The sequence below is a fragment of the Candida orthopsilosis genome (assembly GCF_000315875.1).
Source record: "Candida orthopsilosis Co 90-125, chromosome 1 draft sequence".
Taxonomy (NCBI): domain Eukaryota; kingdom Fungi; phylum Ascomycota; class Pichiomycetes; order Serinales; family Debaryomycetaceae; genus Lodderomyces; species Lodderomyces orthopsilosis.
In genome coordinates this window covers 972,906-993,537 of record NC_018292.1, presented here as the reverse complement: position 1 = coordinate 993,537, position 20,632 = coordinate 972,906, and the positions used below count along the sequence as shown (strand labels likewise).

The 20,632-nt window shown below is 36.6% G+C and overlaps 9 protein-coding genes across 9 annotated transcripts; 6 read left to right on the top strand and 3 right to left on the bottom strand. All coding sequences in view use genetic code 12, as the record gives it.

Moving 5' to 3' along the window:
- Nucleotides 1-1,764, top strand: CORT_0A04600 (Gad1 glutamate decarboxylase; the record flags this gene model as incomplete). The annotated part of the gene is made up of 1 exon (XM_003866240.1): nucleotides 1-1,764. One exon carries the CDS (start codon nucleotides 1-3, stop codon nucleotides 1,762-1,764), a length of 1,764 nt encoding a protein of 587 aa, XP_003866288.1.
- Nucleotides 1,765-2,950: 1,186 nt separating this feature from the next.
- CORT_0A04590 (late-stage biofilm-induced gene in C. albicans) lies at nucleotides 2,951-3,754 on the top strand (the record flags this gene model as incomplete). Its single annotated transcript, XM_003866239.1, has 1 exon — nucleotides 2,951-3,754. The coding sequence occupies one exon, from the start codon at nucleotides 2,951-2,953 to the stop codon at nucleotides 3,752-3,754; it is 804 nt and encodes a 267-aa protein (XP_003866287.1).
- A 368-nt stretch (nucleotides 3,755-4,122) lies between these two features.
- On the bottom strand, nucleotides 4,123-4,392 carry CORT_0A04580 (hypothetical protein; the record flags this gene model as incomplete). The annotated part of the gene is made up of 1 exon (XM_003866238.1): nucleotides 4,123-4,392. One exon carries the CDS (start codon nucleotides 4,390-4,392, stop codon nucleotides 4,123-4,125), a length of 270 nt encoding a protein of 89 aa, XP_003866286.1.
- A 3,535-nt stretch (nucleotides 4,393-7,927) lies between these two features.
- Nucleotides 7,928-9,850, top strand: CORT_0A04570 (hypothetical protein; the record flags this gene model as incomplete). The annotated part of the gene is made up of 1 exon (XM_003866237.1): nucleotides 7,928-9,850. The coding sequence occupies one exon, from the start codon at nucleotides 7,928-7,930 to the stop codon at nucleotides 9,848-9,850; it is 1,923 nt and encodes a 640-aa protein (XP_003866285.1).
- An 803-nt stretch (nucleotides 9,851-10,653) lies between these two features.
- Nucleotides 10,654-11,469, top strand: CORT_0A04560 (hypothetical protein; the record flags this gene model as incomplete). Its single annotated transcript, XM_003866236.1, has 1 exon — nucleotides 10,654-11,469. One exon carries the CDS (start codon nucleotides 10,654-10,656, stop codon nucleotides 11,467-11,469), a length of 816 nt encoding a protein of 271 aa, XP_003866284.1.
- A 140-nt stretch (nucleotides 11,470-11,609) lies between these two features.
- On the bottom strand, nucleotides 11,610-12,674 carry CORT_0A04550 (Mrf1 mitochondrial respiratory protein; the record flags this gene model as incomplete). The annotated part of the gene is made up of 1 exon (XM_003866235.1): nucleotides 11,610-12,674. The coding sequence occupies one exon, from the start codon at nucleotides 12,672-12,674 to the stop codon at nucleotides 11,610-11,612; it is 1,065 nt and encodes a 354-aa protein (XP_003866283.1).
- A 1,526-nt stretch (nucleotides 12,675-14,200) lies between these two features.
- CORT_0A04540 (hypothetical protein) lies at nucleotides 14,201-17,323 on the top strand (the record flags this gene model as incomplete). The annotated part of the gene is made up of 1 exon (XM_003866234.1): nucleotides 14,201-17,323. One exon carries the CDS (start codon nucleotides 14,201-14,203, stop codon nucleotides 17,321-17,323), a length of 3,123 nt encoding a protein of 1,040 aa, XP_003866282.1.
- Nucleotides 17,324-17,667: 344 nt separating this feature from the next.
- On the top strand, nucleotides 17,668-19,908 carry CORT_0A04530 (vacuolar transporter; the record flags this gene model as incomplete). Its single annotated transcript, XM_003866233.1, has 1 exon — nucleotides 17,668-19,908. The coding sequence occupies one exon, from the start codon at nucleotides 17,668-17,670 to the stop codon at nucleotides 19,906-19,908; it is 2,241 nt and encodes a 746-aa protein (XP_003866281.1).
- A 45-nt stretch (nucleotides 19,909-19,953) lies between these two features.
- CORT_0A04520 (hypothetical protein) lies at nucleotides 19,954-20,580 on the bottom strand (the record flags this gene model as incomplete). Its single annotated transcript, XM_003866232.1, has 1 exon — nucleotides 19,954-20,580. The coding sequence occupies one exon, from the start codon at nucleotides 20,578-20,580 to the stop codon at nucleotides 19,954-19,956; it is 627 nt and encodes a 208-aa protein (XP_003866280.1).
- Between the last annotated feature and the right edge of the window lie 52 nt (nucleotides 20,581-20,632).

The following is a 20,632-nucleotide window of genomic DNA, read 5'->3' as shown; positions in this document are numbered from 1 at the left end:
ATGTTTCAACTCCCACGATTTACTTCGATTCTGAAGCAATTGATTAGACAATTCACCAAATATCCACCCACAATGGTTTTAAGTAAACACATTGACGCTTACGATTTAGAATATGAGCTTTTAAAAGATTCACGCAAGGTTAAATTGAGTCCTGATGAATTCAATGATGAATATAACTCATCCAAATTGACTCCAAGATACGTTATTCCTAAAGAATCAGCCAATGAAGCGGATATTTACAAGTATATGAATCAAAATTTGGCATTGGATGGTATCCCAACCTTGAATTTGGCTTCATTTGTCAACACTTATGTTGATGAGCATCAAAAGAAATTGGCAGTGGAGAACTTAACCAAGAACTTGGCTGATAATGATGAGTATCCTTCATTAATTGATATTCAAAATAGATGTGTTACCATGTTGAGTAACTTGTGGCATGCTCCTCACAAAATTGACCCAAACACTGGTGCCAAGATTGTCAATTCCTTGGGAACTGCAACTACCGGATCATCGGAAGCTATTATGTTGGCAGGTTTGGCTTTAAAGAAGAGATGGCAAGAAAAAAGGAAAGCCGAAGGTAAATCCACTGAAAATCCAAACATTTTGATGGCTACTTGTGCTCAAGTTGCTTTGGAGAAATTTGCTGTTTATTTTGATGTTGAAAATAGATTGATTCCAATTAATCCAGAATCGGGTCATTTAATCGATACCACCAAGATAAAAGAAAACATTGATGAAAATACAATTGGTATTTTCGTGATTATGGGGTCTACGTTTACTGGTGCTTTTGAACCAGTTGAAGAAATTTCCAAGCTTTTGGATGAAGTTGAAAAGGAAAAAGGATTGGATATTAGAATCCATGTTGATGGTGCTTCTGGTGGATTTGTTGCCCCTTTTGCTTTCCCACATTTGAAATGGGATTTTGCTGTTGACCGTGTTGATTCAATAAACACTTCAGGACATAAGTTTGGTATGACTTCTGTTGGATTGGGTTGGGTTATTTGGAAAGATGAAAGTTTATTGCCAAAGAATTTACGTTTTAGTCTTGATTATTTGGGTGGTGTTGAAGAAACTTTTGGTTTGAATTTCTCAAGACCTGGGTTTCCAGTGATTTTACAATACTACAACTTCCTTACTTTTGGTAAAGAAGGGTATACCAAGATCTTTGATGGTTGCTTATCCAATGCTCGTTTGCTTTCCAATTATTTGGACAAGAGTACTTATTTTGATGTCGTATCGGTCATTCACAAACCAGCTAGTGCTGAAGACCAAAAGAGGTTACTCACCAGACAAGTCAAATATTTGCCATCTCCAACTGTTAACGAGAATTTCCAACCAGGTTTACCAGTTGTTGCTTTTAGATTCTCCAAAGAAGTAAGAGACAAGTATCCTGAAATTCCTCAAGAGTTGTTTTCCACCTTGTTGCGTAAACGTGGATTTATTGTCCCCAACTATCATTTACCACCAGACGAAACCAATGTTGAGATTTTACGTGTTGTTGTACGTAATTCTCTTGGTTTGGCTCTTTTGGAAAAATTGATTGAAGATTGTACTGAAATTGCTGAATTATTGATTAAGTCGGCTGAATCAGTTAGAGAGATCTTGACAAATAAGGAACAAGCCTCGAAACATAATACTTCAACTATTCATGATTTGTTGTTGAGTATTGCTTCTGGTGGTCTTCAGCCACTTAGACAAAAGCAACATGAGAGGGATGGTCATAAAGCTGGTGTTGCCAAGAAGTCATACCGTGGAACTTGTTAAAAATGTGTGTAGTAGAAAATTTAGAAAGAATTAAGGTTGTTTTGTAGAGTCGAGTGATACAAGCTAAAATCATCATGGGGACGTAGGGATGGTATTGTTGAAAAATATGGCGTACATGCAAAAAATGAGTAGATGGGTGACACCAAAGTAGGGGTAATTCGGCATTCCTTTGGTACGTTAACAATAACACTTACAGCTTTCAATGTTCATTCAACAAAAAACCACCTAAACAATAGTTCAATAACTATGAAGAATTAAAAATGGACAGCTTAAACACGCAGTACCTATTGATAAACCAGTACTGAAATTACTCATCTTACGTCAACAAGCCCCTCTTCACTTAAGTGCATATTTCCTAACTTTCGATACGTTTGTGTTAGAATTTGACATTGTGTGGGACGCAACATTTTCTGTCTCTCTCTCAGCTGGCAAATCTTCGAGCACTACAACAACCGTACCCATCCCAATCAGTAGTAGAAAAAGAGAGTCGAAATTTGGTGTCAGCTCCAATCCCTCACACAAAAAAGCGCAATGCGCAAAAGACGCGTCTAGCTTTTGGCTATCTCATCCAGATATTCCCAGAAATAGAAAGAAGGTGGCAAATCAACATATTCTAAATTGTGTGATAGCCAATTTGTTAAATCCTTTCTCGTTGAACAATCGTCAAAGAACCCAAACATATTCGATGCGCCACCAATCACTCGGGTGGCACATAATGTTGTATTGTGTGGAACACCAAAGAAAACCAAAAAATTTAGTATTTACCCGGTAGCGCTGATATAGTCACTTTGTTTAACTTGAATTTTCGTCTGCATAATCTATATATACACATATTAAGCATTCCCCTTCGAGACTGTATTCCTAATACAATGCCTACTCCTGCCCATGGCCAACGAAAGCTCACATATACTGCATGTTAAGGATATCTTCTAATACTTTCGGAGTTTTACCTTTAAAGCTCTGTGTCGTAAAAAATTAGTTTGTTCCTTGTGTATTAATTAATTTATGATTGCTATTTCTACTATATAATATTTTTGATTTTGTTACTCTGTTTATTTTAACATAACCTTTTATAAAAGGAGTGATCATTCCACTAGAAATCAAAAAAAAAATAGTCCACTACTAATCACCACTACTGCTCAGGAGGGTTTCTATTCCAATTGATTGCTATTTTCCACTATTAATCATGGCTGAGACTAACCAGGAACAATTAAATACCTACAAGGCTGTTTCAATAATCACTTTGATTCTTTCCATTTACGGAGGATTAAAGTATTCCGGGGTTCCAGAGGATTACTTGTCTCATACTCCTTATTCAGCAAGTAACATTTTATTATTCATTTATTGGGCTGTATTATATCTTTGGCAAATCTTGTACACTGTACAAATTTTTTTTCCTGATGAGTATCGTTTGCTGATTGTACAATTGATTGGATGGCATTTCCCAATTTTCAATGTATTGCATTATGTTTGGGCTGAGTTGTTTACTTCTGGACATTATTTCTGGAGTGAGGTCATTGTTATTGTTAATTTGTTCAACATTTTAGGATTATATTTCAGTCACAAGACTTTTACTTTAAGACCAGTTAGTAATTGGTTATTAATTCATGCTCCCTTAGTTGCTTTGCCATTTTCATGGTTGTTGTATGCACTTTTCTGGAATGGGGCTGTTTGGTTACATATTCACAAGACCTGGGGTAGAATTGTTGCCAATGTTTTCATTTGGGATTTCTTATTGGTTCCAGGATTATTTTTATTAATTTTCAATGATTGGGCAATTGGTTTTAGTACTTCATATCTTATTTTTGCTTTGGCTTTTGGACAATTGGCAACTAAAGTATTTGCTTTGCAATGGATTTTTGCTTTTGTTATTGCTGGTATTTTGGTGGTTTGGAGTGCAGGTTCAATGATTGTTGGTGGTGTAAGACAAGCAAATGGAGAATCGGCACCATTATTGGTTGTTGAAGAAGAAAGAGTTGGTGGTAATTAGAAAGATGAAGAGGGGGAAAAAACACGAGATGGAGATTTAAAAACTACTTTATCGTTTGTTTTGAATTTGTATATGTGAGATGAAAATATACGAGATTTGTAATTGAATTAGCAAAATGTGGAAGCTATTCCGTCTACATTTTCATATAGCTCAATAGCTGTAGCTTCCATATTTTATCCATAGATCTGTACAACATGATATTCAACTATTCCAACGGAGCGAGCCTCAGCCTGCTCAAGAACTTGTCCTTTGAATAAAATGGACTATTGGTTTTTGCCTGGAATTGGGACCTTATAAAAGAATCATCAAGTCCAAGACGTACCCCTTTTTCAATTTTGATAAAAATGCTTTCGTATAGCGACCTATTCTCATCTCTTTGTAATAACATCATTATGTTTCCCGTTAGATGCCGGCTTTGGTTTTATCTTCTTAATCATCTCTTGTTTTATAAAATTCGGATGTTTATTAGTCACAACCAGATTATAGTAATTCAAATGTTTGTGATGGGCTAGTGATGCAACGGTATCATTGTATACTGTAGTGAGGAACTCTTCACGAGAAGTGTCGGCGTTTCCAATCCCGGAATATTTCTGTTTCAAGAAGGCGTATTGATTCTTTTCACGGACTTTATCTGCCATTATTCAAGTGTAGTGGGTTGGAAGTGTGAGTATATGCTCTGTTTTTGATGAGAATCTGGTAAGAATCTAGTAAGAATCTGGAGTTGTATTTATGGAGATGCACAGAAGATGGTGATGATTTTTGTCTAACCGAGTGGTAGCGATGAATTCCATAAAGAGCCCTACAGGATCCCCAGTTGAAAAGTTTGAATTGCTTCACTTCTCAGGGCTAGGTAATCTTATCACTCCTTTTAGTTGGTGAATAATCAAAAACATTAATAACAAAGCCACTTATATTCTATAAACAACTCCAGTACCATCTTCAACACTTTACTGCGCCGTCTCCATGGTGAAATATTTAACCTTCACTCCAATACTCTAATACAGCAAGCCAGGCAGCTTGGAATATATTGGGATAATCATTATTGGATATTTTTGCATCAAATTAATCAAGTTTTGCATAAATTTCCGATTTTTGTGGAGTTATGAACGGATTCGATTCATTAACATCAGCTGCTTTGTTGGTGTGATTTCGAATCTTTTCCAATCGGGACAAGGTCACACAAAGTTCAATGATTTTCATTAGTGACAATTTATTTTAACAACAACTTTGATAATTCAGTTTCGAAAATTTAACGTCATGTTGATATAAAGAGGTATCGAAAAATGATTGGAATTACAAAGTATCTTCAAAATTTGAAGAATAGGTGACTACTGTATGATAAATAATCTTGAAACATATTAGGATTATAAAATTAACTACAAATTGGAACTAAATTGGCTTTATTATCAATTCCAAACAAATAAAATACAGATGCTGTTATAGCACCCACTTTGAGATTTTCAAAAACTTGGAAATTGTAAATGACATTTGTTTTATAAAAGTTGAATTTAGTTGGAGTATTGTCAAACGATACAACAACTCGTCTTGCAAAACTACAACTCTGTTATACCACCATTTATAGGTTTGTCTGGTGTCATTATCGTTACCTGGGTTTAGGAAGAATGTATTGCCCGATAGTATTGTCATTGTCATTGTGTTTTCCTGCTTGTCTTTTTTCAATTTGTTCTTGCCATTTTCTGCCTATAGTTTAAACAATTGTGTTTGAGAAACTAAATTTAGCCATGAAACGAAGATTACGTTGGGTAAACTTAGCAAATGAAATTTGAATGACAGAACCCTCATGAGTACATAAATCGGTAGACCAAAAATGTCCAATGGATGTCGTGTATTTCCGGGGTGTATTGCGAAATGGAAATACTACTTTGATGAAGTAGTTTTGATGTTAGTCCTGTAACGCCTTCTCTTATGTTTTAAAGGAAAGTGTACTTGATTTCTTGTAATTACTTTCTATTGATCTTGTAAAGAGAACAATATTCCTTAGATTTAAAGAACAGGTTGAGTTATGGTACGAATCACGAGAAACGTGAAAATCAACTACAGTTAAAAGCATGTCATACTCTATACTAGAATTCCTTTTCGCAGCCCCTCTAACGAGCTAGAAACTGCGCTACCCACTCGCTGAATCTAAATATAATATGACACAAAGCTAGTTAGTCGGTTTTATTGGAACTTAACTTAACTTAACTCCGTCGCACGACAAACCATTCAATTAACAAGTTAGATGACATATATGTTAACGACCAGAATAGAAAAAGTGTGCCTTTTCTACTTGAGTTGAAATGAATGGAGTGTGTTATATTATAATTATACTGTAGTTTCAGAGAAACTATAGCAATGATGATGTTACTAATGTATGCATTTACTCTCGACTTTTCAATAAAAATTATGCCATAGAAGTAACATACAGTGCTTTAAGTTTACGAAAGTATTTTGATAATTACGATGTGTAGGCAAGTTTTGGAACTAGAAGTATTCTTTGGCAAAAGTTTTCGCTCAGCAAACATTTTGTAGAAGCAAAAGGTGATTTCTTAATACAGTGCTAGAAAGTATTGATAGCCTAAAACCCGAGAATAACATTTCCACAGTTTTGCCCTTGAAATTAGTTCCACAAGCTACATGTCTGATTTTTGAGACTGGATACACTGGTAAAATAAGGCAACTGCACAATGACAAATCAAAATAGCTGCAAAAAAGGCTCTTAAATAGAAGCCTATAGAAATGGGTCATTTAGAGATACCATTCCAGAACAATATTAAAGTTATTTTCATTGAGCCTTGATCTACTGCAAAGTTTTGGTAGGTTTTAGTTTCATGTTGAGTCATTGTGTAGTTTATGTGACATATATTACAGCTTGCGTAAAAGTTTCTCACTTTTCCAATTTGACGACCCATATATTTTACCCCTCTTCCCTTCCACACTCATTTTCCATTTCGGTTTAAATGCAGAGATTTTAGATGTTGCGTCAAAATTTTATAGATCCTGTTTTTACAAGGTTGTATGCGTATACGTGTTCGGCATTTTACCTTCAAAATTGAATTTGAAAAGGGCATTTTTGTGGTTTTTTTTCATAAATTGAATGGTGGGGTATATAGACACATCACTTACAATATATTCCGTTGCACACAAACAGCGTCTAAAAAATACATATATAATAGGAAATTGCCTCCGAGGGGAATGTCTAAAGAAGAATAAGTCTATAGTGCATATACGTCTTGCGAATCCTCTCTTGTTTATGCATTTTTAAGTTTTTTTTGACGAATAAGCTTTTTTTATATTCATCAAACAATGATACGGTATAATTTATAAAAGTTCTTGGTTTTATCCACATGGTTCAGTGCAAGTTTCAATTTCCAATAATATAATTCTGTGATGGACCTTTTCTAATAGCTACATCGATTGGACTAATAACAATTTGCAAATGGAGGAATATTTTCTAGCGCTACGGCGTCTCTGTCTTATATACTCCGGCAATCTATTGAAAAATTGTAATAGCACGCCTAGTTCTATTGTCAAGTAAGAAAGTGTAGTTAAATTCAAAGAAGGTAAACTCAGGAAATCATTGTGAATTTTTGTGGTTTTTAGTTCTAATTGTGAAACCTCTCTTTAATCATATAATTCCTCTCTCCACTTTGGTTCCAGAATAGATTTCGATCTATGCACCACTATACGTACAACAATACAAAGATCAATTACAATAGATATAAACTCCGAAATTTAAAAATACATATATACATATATAGGATGCATAAGGAAAAGCTAAAGTATATATGTTATCATATATATCTATAGAGTGTAGAGTAGTAAAAGGAATATTATTATTACTATAACACATAGATTGGTAATATATTGTTGGGTTATATATTCTTTAGAAGAAGAAGAAAAAAATTATTCAAATTGTAATTTACAAAAATTTAAATTACGGAGTGTCTTCTTATATATAATATGATAAACAACCACAACATCATCATCGTCATCATCAATATCAACTACTGTTAAACCTACACATCAAGCTCATCACACCCATTACTCCTACTGATACTACAAATATTTATTCACATACTTCTTCAGGAACAACGTTTTATCCAAGTTTTATTTTTTTATTTACAGTGGGATACACATTAGAACCTACTGCTATCAAAGCTACTGATTTCCATGAACGAACTTAATCATCTGACTCCAGACCACCACTACCACCACGCGCAACAACAACAACAGAAGCAGCAGCACCACCTGACACACCCATCTACTATCAACAAGATGACTTCAATAACTCCGGCTATCGCATCATCATCATCTCCGAATGACTCACCATCAATACACGATTTAATACAAGATGACGATAATGCGTCAATGGAAATCTTTAAAATGTATCAACACAAGAGTTATCTACCTCATAATCAAAGGATATCCAATTTGGCTTGGAGAATACAAAATAAAAAAATACTTGTTAATAACAATAGTACAAGAACTAACACCGGTGATAAGGATGCTAGTGGTAAAGTCACCACCAATGCAGGTGTATCTAAACCAATGGTTAGAAGAGACTCAGGATCCAAGAATAATACCTTAAAAGGTGGTGCCAGTACAACCACTGCGTCAGCATCAAACATTCTTGATAATTTAAACAAATCCGCAACAGCAACAGCAACAGCACCATCATCAAAACCAGAGGCTACTAACACTGCTGATAACGAGACAGCTTTAGATGATTTTGACTATGTGGCTCATATACGAAGAATAAGTCAAGAAGAATCAAAACTGGATTTAATAAATGTAAGAAATAAAAACAATGGTGGTGGTAGTGACAACAATACCAAAGATGAACATTCTGGCAACTACCTATCCACTTATATCAACAACCTTGAATCTAATTTGAAAAACAGCTCTCAGTTTCAACGACCTGGGTCCACAACTACAACTGCTACATCAATCAGTCAAGTTTCGCCAACTAATATACAACATAGTAAATCAATATCTGGTATATCAGCTCCATTCATAACAAAGTCTACAACGTCATCTTCTTCCTCATCGTTAACACCAGGTGCATCACAACCAGTAACCGCAGCGACCAAAAAAACCACAAGTACCATATCACCAAACTCAATTTCAGCAATGCCAATGGGTGGCAGAAATAATGGTTTACTTAACGATGGACGCAAGAAGATCTTACAATGTACCAATTGTGAAACCAGGACAACTCCATTGTGGAGAAAATCAAATAATGGTGATTTACTATGTAATGCATGTGGTTTGTTTTATAAGTTGCATGGAACATTAAGGCCATTGAGGAATAACAACAATAATAACAATAATACAAGTTATGCAGTTGGAGATGTAAATAAGTTTAAAATGAAAAACAGCGATGATAAAATTATTGGCAATACAAATATCAATCTACTTTCATCAGAGTACACCATTGGAAATGGAGGAGAAGGTAAGCGTGATGCCAATAGCAACAATAGAGGCCTTGATGGATGTGTTGGCTCTGCATCAGCACCACTTCCGAATCACTTTCCCCAATCACAATCACAACCGCAACATCATCTTCACCACCATCACCACCACCATCACCATCATCTTGATCCAACTAGTGAACAAAGTGATTTAAACGCCGATATGGATCTTGATTCACATTTTAATCACAATATCCAACATGAACGAGAAGAGAGGAGTCAGGGAGAGGATAATAGCACCAATGCTAATACGTCGTTTACAACCCAACAAATTGATAAATTATTGAATTTAAACCTATTTCAATCTGATTTCACGTCAAATGGAAATACTAATGAGATGTTGTTTCAGCAAGAATCACCATTCCACCAAAACCAACAACAACATCACCACCAACATCATGATGAGTTTGATTTGTTGGATCCTAATGGACTACCACCACCTTCATCATCTAATGATGCCTCATTGGGTGGTGGTAGTAGCATAGCTCATGATAATAGTAATGTTATTTTTACAGGAAGTTCCAATAATCACACTAATCATTCTGAAAGTCATACTCCTAGTCAGTTTATGGGTAATACATCTACTCAAGATGCTGATAATTGGAATTGGTTACAATTCTAGGCTGATATTACTTCAGGATTGAGAGAATATCAAGGTGCCGATTTTAATTGAGATAATGAGAGAAAATTCTCTACATTCAATTTTAACCTATATAGAGATGAAATGATCTTCTAATCGTATCTAATGAGATATCTCTGTGGTTTTTTGTAGCAGGTTTTGCTTCTTGGTTTGGATAATACGACATGGGTGCTAGCCCAATAGAACCTTTGTCTCGTTACAACTTAGGGGTGGGGAAGGGGGGAATGAAGTGTTACACAAGATCTTTATATATTTTGACTTCATTTTGTGTCATATGTTACCTATAACTATTTTTCACAGCCAAATGACACTTTTTGAATTACAAGCTTCAACGCTTCATAAGGTCGAATAAGTACAGCATAAGTATTTCAAAGAGGTGTGGCTATATTCAGCACTTAATAGAGTTACCATGAATTTATTGTTCAATAAGGAGGAGTTTGTGTGCTACAATTCAAGACCAAATAACAAGAATAACAAGGTTAATGGAATGTGAGAATGAACCACGTTTGGACAAAGTTGTTAATGTTTAGTATGTTGTAGTATTACCTGTGGGGAAGCAATTTGGGATAAAGCCTTGTAACCGTCTTTGTATACGTGGAAGTAATTTAAAAGGGGGGAGAGGACGGAAGTGTGTGTGTGTGTTTTGTATTACACATTTCTTTTTGCTGAATTTTTCAACTTTCTCCACAATATAAGTATATAAAGACTACACACTACTCCTTTCTTCCACTTCATTTGCCAACGCATACATAGTTTCTACACAGGATAGAGATTATAGATTCGCAATGGCTAGTCAAAGTGTTCCCGTCGACGAATTGAAACATGATTTGCATGTTGAACCGGATCATGGAGGGATATGTAATGGGAATATCACAGATATGGAAGTGGTTATTGAGGCTGAAACTAAGATTAATGGTGAAGAAGAGCATAGTAATGGAATGACAAATGGTGACAGTGTACATAAAGTCTCTACCACTGATGCGGGTGATGATGCCAAAGCTGATGCTAATAAAGAGAATGAGGTTCCAGATGCTACTGATATCAATGGCACCAAGTCCAATGGTGAAGCTCTAGCAAAATCCACCACTGACACCGCACATTTGGAACCATCAACCAAAAAGCAAAGCAAGACTAAACGTCGTTCCAGTTCATCATCGTCTTCCAAACACAAGAGACCAAAACCCAAACCAACTACAACATCAAATACAATGGTACTGTCTTCATCAACATCAATCTTATTTGGATTAATATCTTACAAAGATTACCAATTAAGAGATCCCATTGTTGCATTTGAAACATCGCTTGAATCAACCAATGATTGGATGACTTGGTTACGATTAGAATTGATTGAACTTGTATTTGATTCCACTTGGAGAAACACTGACAATGACGATACTACGTCATTGAATCAATATACTTCATTGAGTCAAGTCTTTGGTGGATTTATCTTGATTGGGTTTTCATTAACTGATTATGCTTTGAGGTTTGCTGTGGTTTTGATTGTTGCTGTGATTAAGTTGTATTTGCATTTGATACGTGGGATTGTTGGTGTTGGGGTGAAGAAAATTGGATTTGGTGGGAAAGCAACTACTCTTGCATGAGGAGCGCAGGCTCATTCTTGTGCTTAAGTGGAGTTACATAGTTTTTTAGAGTAAAGAAAGGGTATTATGTTATTAATGAGTGTTTTCTATTTCATTAAGAACTCTACTTTAGACCAACCAAACAATTATGGCTTCATTCATTACTCATAAAATAACACTTGTTTACCTTTGCCCCCTTTAAAGTTTGATAATCCTTGCAACAACACCTTGGAAATTTCTTCATTACCACCTTGTTTATAATGCAACTTGTTATAAGGAACATCTTGAATCTTACCAGTATGATACAACTCAATCAAATGCTTTATAGTGTCAACTTTACCTTGAGGATTAGCTACAGTATTGGCAGTTAACCAATATCTTCTTGTCACCAAATCCTTGGCAAATTGTTGTTGGGCACTATATTTGATTTCGGCACCTCCAAGGAACCCATAACTGATCAATTGTCCCTTTGATGACAAGCTTTTAACTAAATTGGCCACGGTATTATCACATGATCCATTAAGTGCTAAACGGACATTGGCGCCCTTTGTGTATTTTTCAATGTCGAAATTTTCATCATTGAATTCCAGATGGGAGATGACATGTTCAGCACCAAATTTCTTCAATTCATCAATTTCTTCCTTGGATTTACCATCACGAACAATGGAAATAGTCTTGATTCCATATAATTTGGCAATTTGGGTCACGTATCTAGATACTTGAGAAGTACCAGAATTTTGAATAACATAATCACCTTTTTGCCAGTCAGATACGTAATTATTCAACAATTGGTAAGCAGTTGCTGGGTTGATGGAGATTGTTGCTGCTTGGTCCACAGACAATCCATTAACAACAATCAAGTTATCAGCATCAGCAATGGCATAACTTCTCCAAGTACCAAATGAAGGTAACTTAGGAATAACCAAATCACCCTCCTTGAACCCTGAAACATTGGACCCTGGCTTGACCACTTTGTAAACACCCTCGTTACCTCCAACATGCAAAGGGCTATTCGGTTCAGTGCCTAATTGAATTTCAGGACTGGCATTATAACCTCCACGAAGTTGCATCAAATCAGCCGGATTTAATGGAGTCGCCAATGCTTTGATTACAACTTGATCTGGTTTGATGTCATTTGGGTTGATTTTGAAATCGGTCGTACCAAGTAATTTGGGGATATCGGAACCGTATTCGGTATATGTGACTGCACTTCCTTCAATAGTCATTGTGGAATGTAAGCTAGTGTAATGATGATGTAGGGGAAACTCAATTGGGCCAAGAAGAGTATTGAATTGCTTATATATGAGGAGAACAAGATCATCAGAGCAACTCTTTCTCCTTCTGTGCTCTTCTTTTGACTTAGTAATATCAGTGTGGATCAGGTAGCGCAACGGCTAACGGCAAAGGTTGCTATTTTTTAAATTTTGCTATTACCGTGGCTATTTCGCTTTACTGCTCCTCATCTTTGTAGCTCTTCTATTGGACATTTGATTAAACTGAAGTAAGTGTTAGATTGCAACTCTCTCAATTTTTCTCATGATTCAAGACCCTTCTTTCCTTCACCCCTGATTAAATTTCTTCGGTTAATGACAATGAGCGCTTAAGCTGAAAACTTTAATTTCCGGAGATAAAAAAGTAATAATATGCATATAACGCAACTTTTCAAAAGCCACTCTTCATGTTTCAAAACTCCTTTTTTAGCCCCCTTCGACAGTTTTATGTGTTACCATACAAAGGGTAACTATAGAAAGCTGTAAGTTTCATTGGACGTTGTCTTGTTAATTATGGTACGTTTGAACTTTGGTTGCTGTGTTTTGTTTTTTATTTTTCTACCAACCAGCGTGGCTATGTGGTACGAATGGAGGACAAACGCAGTCCAAAGTTTATTGTTTTGTTGTGAATCACCCTCGTGGGGACAAGTTACAAGGGGTTTTATGGATGCATTGTCAACATCCAGGCTATGTAATTGTAACGGTGCTTGAGTGTTTTACTGGTATCCCATATCGTTCTAATCGTATCTTGGACTGAGTTTCAAATCTCTTTCCACTTTTATCAAGCACCGATCTGGATCCAATATTTGTCTCCCTTTTCTTAGGACCCTCCCCCCTTGTTCTTGTAGTTGATGGCTTGTGAACTTCACTTCGTAAAATAATTGGATATTTTGTGTAGCATCCTCATTGTGTGTTTACAATTTGTCCTAATGGGGAAATATGATTGCAAAAATGATCAATTTTTGTTCCTTAAAAAAATCTATACCAACAGAAACAGAGTAGATCTACCAAAAGTTTAAACTTTCTTGAGAAATGAAAATTACCTCATAATTGACTCATGGGTTTTGCTCACTGCGGAAAAGAACAATGGGTTAGGAGGTGAAATTTCAAATTGTAGTGTTGCTCTTTTTTGGTTTGATTATATGACCCTTGAAATAGAGAGAAAAATAAACAACAAATAAGTTTAAGTAGACCCAAGTTTTCCTCATCTTTTATAAAACAAACCGCCCAACAGTTGGTGAACTTCATTACGCTTACAAGTCATATGAATACAAATTGCAATACTGTAACCCAATATAGAAACTATTATTATTCATTCATTTGTTGTTATTTTATTTCTGTTGGGGTTTATTTTTAGTTACAGAGAGAACAAAACCTTAAAAAAAAACATCACTTCATTTCATTTCATTTCTTTATTTGAAAAAGTTATACATAACTATCCATTCAAATCACCAAATCATTCACTATAAGCAACATCAGGAATGGGGTTGTTTGGCTTGAAAGTAGGTGGTAATCGTCAAAATCACTTACACGAACAACAACGTGAACAACCAGAACTGGTTTCGAGCCCAGAGCACCACCAGAATCGACAATTGCATCCTCATCAGCATCAAAATTTACCACCACCAAACGTAAATCATTTGCATAAAAGATCTGAAACTACAAACTCATATACTGAGAGTGATTTTCTGTCAACTGGATCTTCGTCATCGTATACTTCAACTGAGTCAATTGGGTATCATCCACATCCACATCATCCTAAACCTGCTACTTCACCGAGACCAGTTAAGAAAGTCCCTCTTGCATTGAGGCCTAATTTGGATATGTTACTGGGAGTAGGACAACCTGTGGGAGAGAGAACTAGTACAGCCCATAATGGTGGGGGCACGGAGCATGGAATGCCACCTCATCCACTTCAATTTCATCATCAACAAAAAACTCCTATTGCTTCAACACAACAAGTGAAAAGAGAAATGGCGCAAGCTGAACATACGAATCCAAAGCAACAGGAATACTTTGTCAACCCACCGAAGCAGCGTACTACACCTCGTAAGTCCGTGCCTCAAGTTCAAACACCAGAAAAACGCCCATACGTGCAGTCTCAGTATCCATCAAATACAACACCCGAAGCTAAATCTCATCAAGATATTGATTTAAACACCACTCCTACGTTTGGAATTTCAGCAAATATAAGCCAACAATCGCTACCAAGAGCTCGGCAAGGTGCAGATGAAAACAGATCTAAACCAAATACACCAAGAAGATCTTCTGGTCAAGGTCAAGTTACACAAGCGTCACAACAAGACAATTCACAGTATTACAACCAAAGCTTGTATTTTGGCCATCAGCAACCACCTTTAGGACCAGGTGTAGCGGGTTCGACTGTGGATAAGGTTACGGACGCTCAAGGCGATGATGAGATGGTTTCGGAAGACGAAGATTCAGAAACGACCAGCACCGACTCTTTCCAGCCAACTCAACATCCATATTACGAGCAATGGAAACAATATTACCAAGCTCTTGCAATGCAACAGCAGCAAAGAAATTCGATGTATTTCCAAAACGATACACAATTTGCATCTCTGTATAATCCCATGATGCCATATGGGCATCCTCAAATGTCTATGCCTTATCAAAATCCAGGCATGAACTACATGGCGCATCCGCAGCAGCAACAACAATTCAATCAACAAATGCATTCACAAATGTTATCAAACCTGCAGCTGCAACAGTCTCTTGCAAAGAAACAGAGAAGAAGAAGCTCACAGATTACCCAAACGCAATCGTTGCAAAATGTAAACCGTCAGCAACAGGACCCAACTATTCCTGGTACATTTGAAACAACTCGATCTCTGCATTTAGATCAAAAACCAAATGATTATTTACAGGCATATCAACGCACACAATATGCTGCCAGTGATAATGTGGTTGAAAACAATGAACTTGTTAAGAACTCCCGCAAATCAACCATCAGGTCCAAAAGGTCAATTTCAGAACCCCAGCATGCACTCAAGAAACTTGCTGGTGGTCACAGAGTCACTTCATTAGAATCAAATTTCAAACCACAAGCCTACAATGTCTATAGCGATGACGAAGAAGAAGTTGAAGAGCCACCAGTAAGGGTTAAGGATTTTGGTGTGCTGCAAGAAAAAGACTTTGAGATTGATCAAGCAATGTCTAATTTGGTGTTGAGTGTTGATAAAGATGGATCTTCGGGATCAAGACAAATATCTGACTATACGAAATATCTATTTGATGATGATGAAGAGAGTGAACAAGATGGTGAAGACGGAGATTATGTAGTACAGGAGGACCACAACGATACTATAATCGCCGATAAAGCACCGTCACCAGTAACCGGCGATCACACAAGAATAGAATTAAACAGGAAAGATACTACGTCATCAGAAGATTCATACAATTCAATTCAAAAGGAAGAGAATTTTCAAGTTGCATCACAGCTACCAGCAACTAGTACCAAACTGTCACAGACTACCCCGCTGAAGCAAAAGAAAGGAAGGAAACCTCAATCTCAACAAAATGGATCACCCTCAGCACTTTCACCACAGCAACCTGAAATTGCACCAATGCCACAACCTTGGCAGCTGCAAACAAGCTTCGATGTGGGAAAAAACATGTCAATTCCTGATTTAAACACGATGCCACCGTCTAACCCAATGATGCCGATGCAAATGCCAATGAATATGCCTCCACATATGATGATTCCATACAATAATATGAACGTGATGGGAATGGGTATGGGTATGGGTATGGGTATGAATCCAATGATGTATCAAAATGGTGCTGGATACCCTGCCATGAATCGTCATAGTATGATGATGATGATGCCACAAGATTCGAGACGTCAATCAATGATGATGTATGACAATACACCATATGCCAATAAGCGCAATAGCATGCCTGTTGGATGGCATGGTAAGCAACATTCTCAACCCAAATTGGATTCTGAAACTCAAAAGCGAATCAAGGAGTTTAAGAAATTACGTAGTAATATTGCTTCAGGTAACAAAACAATGGAGTATCGATTACTTTGGACGAAGATGTTGATTACGGCTACAAATTTCAAATTGTACAATTATATCAATATCAAAGGTGATTTTATCCCTCCACAACAATCACAGCCACAACATATTGATAATAATAAAGCAGCATTTGTTAAAGCTTCAGTGACTCATACCGTAAAAATTATTAATGAAATCGAATCAGGTAATGCTGAAATCAAAACTAGTTTAAAATGTAAAGCATACTTCATCTATGCATGTTTATTGAAAAATGATTTTGTTGAATCATATGAGCAAGATTTCGGAATTGAGAAAAACGTCGAAGGAGCAATAAAGTATTTTAACAAAGTACTAGATTTGAACCGTCGTGATCCAAGAGTATTATATAAATTGGGTGAAGTATATGAATACGATATGAGTGATGAGAATATGAATGCAATGGCAACTGCAAATGGCGGAATTGATGAAGTTACTAGTGCTGTTGATAAAGCCATTGATTATTATACCAATTCTGCTCAGTATGGCTATGAACGAGCCGAGGCGAAGTTGGCTAAATTTGGTATTACTATAGAATCGATATAGATTTAATAATTAACACTTTATTACATCCATATAAACAAATGGATTGAGCACCTTGTGGATTTGAATAGGTCGGTCCTAGTTGGTGTAAAAGGTTTGGTGCTAAGGGTAAGTCTGAATCTATTTTTATCTCTGTTGTGTCCATGTCGGGTGGTTTTGTGTTTATCGGCGATTTACTGATGCGGCACTTCCATTTGGATTTCTTTTTCTTGAAGTAAACACAACAAACTACTAATAAAGATAACACCAGTTGATTTCCACTACAACTTATTCAATTCCATTCCTTTACCTAACAAATATACCTATTAAAGGAGTCACGAATAATCCTTTTAGACACATAGGGCAACATGACCAACCCTCAAGATATAAACAAAACACAACGCAGACGATCAATAAATTTATTAACTAGATCGCCATTATCTGGATCACCATCACCATTTGCTACAACGCCAACTGGAGGAGGAGGGGGAACTGCTATTTCAAGCAGTATTTATGGATCACGGTGTGGGTCACGAGGTGGATCGCAGAGTAATTCGTTTGTTTCTAATACTCCATTTTTAAGAGATGGGCATGGTCTTACTGCAGCGCCGGGTGATGTAACCAGCGACAACATCGGTACTAACGGAGGCAGAGAGGAGGCTATTGATGACTCGTCGAGCTCTGCATCCCCGCCTTCGAGAAAAACCTCATTGCATGGACAAATGAACCATGATGTGTCTCAATTTCATAAACAAAGTATTAGAGAGAAAGAAGAAACATCAGTTGATTTCCGGGAAGGGATAGATGATCCTCGATTGATTTCCCAATTATCAAAACATTTACCTTCTCATGAAAACAGTTTAAAAAAAGAAGGTGGTGATATCACGCATGATTTATATAAATTACAACATGATTTACAAGCAAAAAAACACCAGTCGAGTACTTTACATAGATCAAAGAGTTTTGATGATGGATATGTTTCTGACAATGGGCTGGTTAAGTCACGAGCTAGCTCGTTTAACGTGCCTGGTGGATTTCGAAGAGAGTTTTTAGTACATCAACAACAGCATCAACAACAGCATCAACAGCAGAAAAGTGATCCAGACCAGTTACATAAACCCGATAATTCATATTCATACACCGATCAAATACAGTATAGACCCACACCCAATTTCTTGACCAAAAATTTCATTGAGTTTCTTAGCATTTATGGACATTTTGCTGGTGAAGATCTAGAAGATGAAGAAATTGGAACCAATTACAAATACGCTCAAGCAGATGAAGAAACACCATTACTAGGACCATCGCAAACATCATCATCAAGTACAATACCTACAGATGCAGACGCAGACGCAATTGACATCAGCTACAACCCCAGGGGCACGGCAACTGATACCAAAGCATATTTCTTGCTCCTTAAAGCATTTGTCGGCACCGGTGTCCTATTCCTTCCCAGAGCATTCGCCAATGGTGGCTTGGCATTTTCGATAGTGACGTTAACGATATTTGCCTTGTTATCATTTTGGTGTTATTTAATTCTTGTATATGCTAAAATTGCCACTAAGGTCTCGGGATTTGCGGAAATTGGTGCTAAATTGTATGGCACTTGGTTACAACGATTGATTTTGGCATCGATTATAATTTCACAAATTGGGTTCGTGGCCGCATACATTGTGTTTACGGCGGAGAATTTGCGAGCATTTGTTAAAAATGTCAATCTTGGTGGTGGTGGGATTGATGAGTTGGATATTGTTTGGTTCATTGGAGTACAAGTGGTGCTTATTATCCCCATGAGTTTGATTCGTGATATCACCAAGCTTTCAGTTTCGTCATTGTTAGCAAATTTGTTCATATTGACGGGACTAGTCACTATTATTTATTACATCGGATACGAATGGGTGGTTTTAAACCATGGAAATTTTGGTCCATCAGTCGAATATGGGTTCAATCAATCACAATTTTCCTTATTTATCGGCACGGCTATCTTTGCGTTTGAAGGAATTGGATTAATTATCCCCGTACAAGAGTCAATGATTCACCCCGCTCATTTTCCCACGGTATTAGCAAAAGTAATGGGCACTATTGCCGTAATTTTCATTGTTATTGGTGGGATGGGATATTTGACATTTGGCAAACACGTGCAAACGGTTATTTTATTGAACTTACCCCAGGACTCAATCATGGTTATAATGACACAATTTTTTTATTCATTCGCTATCCTTCTTTCGACTCCATTACAATTGTTCCCGGCCATTCGATTAATTGAATCAAGATTGTTCAAATTGAGCGGTAAAGTATCGACCCAAATTAAGTGGTTAAAGAATTTATTCCGCACTTTATTTGTCTTGTTTATTGCTTATATTGCCTTTGTGGGTGGAGCAAATTTAGATAAATTTGTTTCGTTTATTGGATGTTTTGCTTGTATACCTTTGGTTTACATGTATCCGCCTATGTTACACCTAAGAGGATGTTGTGGTACCACTGCTAGGGAGGAGCTGAGTTTGAATGAAGTTAGATGGAGATATTGGTTGGGGATCTTAGATTATATATTGATTGCAATTGGTGGATTAGCTTTGGTTTATACAACCTATCAAATTCTCTTCATTTAGAGAGAATCTATTTATAGAATATATATAGAACACTATAGACTGTGATCAATTCCATACTTCTTTCCATTTATTTCTCAAGTCATGAACTTGTTCAATAACACCATCATTAAACTTGACCCTTAGCAATTCAGCATCATGCTTCCATTGAATCAGTTGCCTAATCAAATCTTGTCGTTGCGTATATAAATCAGGTACATTTTCCAATTCCAATTCATCATATTTCTTCAGCAAATTGGCAAAAGTCCTCGGCATGTAATATCTTGTAGCTACACCACCAAACAACAACGGAGTAACAAATCGAAGTCCAATGTTGCGATTACGTACTAATATACTACCAGTTAACCCCGCAGTCAAGATATATATCCCATTAGGCAAAACTGGCTCTTCCACAAGATCATTAAATCCCAGTTTCAAATGTCGCCATTCATTCAAACTGGCCAGTCTTTGAGTCTTTAATTCAGCTTCCAAGATATTGAATTTCGTGATGAGGAATTGACGGACTTGGTTACTATATTTTTCCAATATGGGTGTGGTTCGAATTACCATTCCATCAATTATGGAGGCGCCTTCGCCATGGATTGATTCTTGGTGTTGGAGTTTTGGGGTAATGGGATCGATGGTACCGGGCTTGTTTATGATGAGCTCGTCATCTTCGTAAAATTTTCTAACCATTTTTCAGCTGAAACTGGACTGGTAACTGAGTAAATGACTTTTGATGAAAATG